This window comes from Microtus ochrogaster, unplaced genomic scaffold, assembly GCF_000317375.1.
Source record: "Microtus ochrogaster isolate Prairie Vole_2 unplaced genomic scaffold, MicOch1.0 UNK3, whole genome shotgun sequence".
Lineage (NCBI taxonomy): Eukaryota > Metazoa > Chordata > Mammalia > Rodentia > Cricetidae > Microtus > Microtus ochrogaster.
Genome location: NW_004949101.1, coordinates 3,927,043 through 3,929,279, shown reverse-complemented (window position 1 = coordinate 3,929,279; position 2,237 = coordinate 3,927,043). Strand labels below are relative to the sequence as shown.

Below are 2,237 nucleotides of genomic sequence, written 5' to 3'. Positions count from 1 at the left end.
TCTCTCTCTCTCTCTCTCTCTCTCTCTCTCTCTCTCTCTCTCTCTCTCTAATTGTTTGGCTGGGTGGTGATGGCACATGTGCTTGGGAGGCAGAGGCAGAGGCAGGTAATTCTCTGAGTTTGAGGCCAGCCTAGTTTACAAAGTGAGTTCCAGGATGGCCAGGACTACACAGAGAAACCCTGTCTCAACATACAGACAAACAAACAAAAACAAACAAAAACCACCCAACCAAAACCCAACCAAACCATGGATTCGTCTAATGTTGTCTCTGCAAACACTCTTGGCTGTGGTGTCTGCTCTGGAGTGATTGGCTTATTAAGGCTCACACCTTTAAGGAAAACAGACCATTCCTCTCCTGGAAGCTCTCAATGGCGGATAGCACCTCAGCAAGGGGTGAGACTTCCTGTGCCCCTCCCACTGTTCCATGCTGGGACTTTGACCTGGGCTGACACAGGTCTTGTGTATGCTGACACAATCACTTAGTCTATGTCTACCTGCCCTGCTGTGTCTGGAAGACACCATTGCCTTGTAGTTATCCACCACCTCTGGCTCTTACAATCCTTCAGGGGTGGAATCTTGTAAGGGGAGTTTCCTGGGAAGAAAGTCTCTGGGCCAATGGTGCAATTCAGCATAAAATCGAATTAGCATATCAACCAACCTGGTTATTTGCTGGAACTTTTCAGGTTAATGGAAATTGGGAAAGATAATACTGTAAGCCAGTTGTTAATAAATTTTGTTTCTTAGACCAGATTGAAGGTTACTGATTGTTTATTAATAAAAGGTTGAGTTCTAATCTGTGTATAATAGAAGCAGTGCTCTGGCAGGCTGTGTGGAGTGGGCAGAGGCCAGCTGAGAGAGGCTAGCCCTTCACTGAATTTCTTTCCCTGTGATGGAGAAAATGCCTGCAGACTTGGTCCGGGAAGCAGATGGAGCTGGGTGTTGCTGTCTCTCAGGGTTTGGTACAGATGCCTTTCTTGGTCCAAGAAAATCTCATGAACCAAAACTTGGCTAGTATTCTCAGCAAGCCTTTTTTGGAGTGGCTGCACTGTTGCTCAGTGTGAGATGACCTAAGTTTCTTCTGACTGTCTAGTCTGTGGTTACTTTGAAACTCTTGGGGAGATATCAAGGGAAGAAATGAGTCCAGGTCACATCAGAGCCCCTGGAAAGTTGGAGGATGCTTCAGTGGTTGGTGGCTCGTCTGTGACAACCATTAGCGTAGTAGGAGCACGTGTCTTGGGTGAGTCAGGCTTTAGGCTCAGGAATGTAACTGAGACACTGTATTTTATTTCACAGTCTTCTCTGTTACCTTCAGCAAATACTGGAATGCTTTGAACACTCTTTAAAAGATAGAGGGGAAACAATGGTGAGAAAAGCTACAAGGCCATCAAAGAAAATGGTAACAAGTTAAAAAAGGCCTTTGTCATTTAAGACGTTTTTCTGAGCTGGTGGAAGAAGCTTGGTGCATGGCTGTCTTCACATCCCACATGCTGCTGGGTGATGAGAGGTCAGAGTGGCATTACAGGTAGTGGGCAGAGAATCTGTGTGAAGGATTCAGGTGCTGTTTGATCAGTGTTGTTCATTGTTGGATCTCTGAGCAACTGTGAACAATCAGACACCAGGAAGAAGCTTTCCCTGTGGCTTCCATGTGGGAAGTTCTCATGCGCTGGCTACATAGTCACATCTTCACCGCTTCAAAATATTTTCTTTCTTAATCAGCTGTCAAAGCTGGAGAAGCAACAGCAGAGAAAAGAAAAGACCAGAGCCAAGGGGCCTTCTGAGTCAAGCAAAGAACGAAATGCACCCCGGAAAGAGGATCGCAGCGCCAGCAGTGGGGCTGAGGGCGATGTGTCTTCGGAGCGCGAGCCATAGATGCAGACGTGGGAGCTCAGGTAGGAGGTTTTCACCTGTACAGCTCTGTCCCCCATGTTGTAGGGGAACAGAAATGAATCAAGGTGAGATGGCTGCTAAGGTAGCATTCCTCTTGAATCTTCTTCAGTCATGACATCCATGAATGTGTTACTTTCCTGCATGGTGAAGGTCGCTACGGTAAGATTGTGTTGTAGTCATCAAAATGTGTACAGGAGGCTATATGTAGGCTGCAGGGTGCACCTAGTGAGTGTGCCCTTCCTGCATTGTCTGTGCCAGCCACACTGCCTGGGCTTGCCTGGCATCTGTGTGCTCTCCTGCTGTCTGGCCCCAGCTCTGTCTAACTGTACCGCCCTGCCTACCATTGCTGC

At 47.4% G+C, this 2,237-nt stretch overlaps 1 protein-coding gene across 1 annotated transcript in view; it reads left to right on the top strand.

Annotated features, from left to right (window-relative positions):
- The window catches only part of Dtd1 (D-tyrosyl-tRNA deacylase 1), a 179,725-nt gene that overhangs the window by 148,308 nt on the left and 29,180 nt on the right, over window positions 1-2,237 (top strand). The window contains exon 5 of the mRNA XM_005365501.2: window positions 1,717-1,889. Within this exon, the coding sequence (XP_005365558.1) occupies window positions 1,717-1,869 (153 nt within the window). The 3' untranslated portion in view covers window positions 1,870-1,889. The remainder of the gene's footprint in view (window positions 1-1,716; window positions 1,890-2,237) is intronic.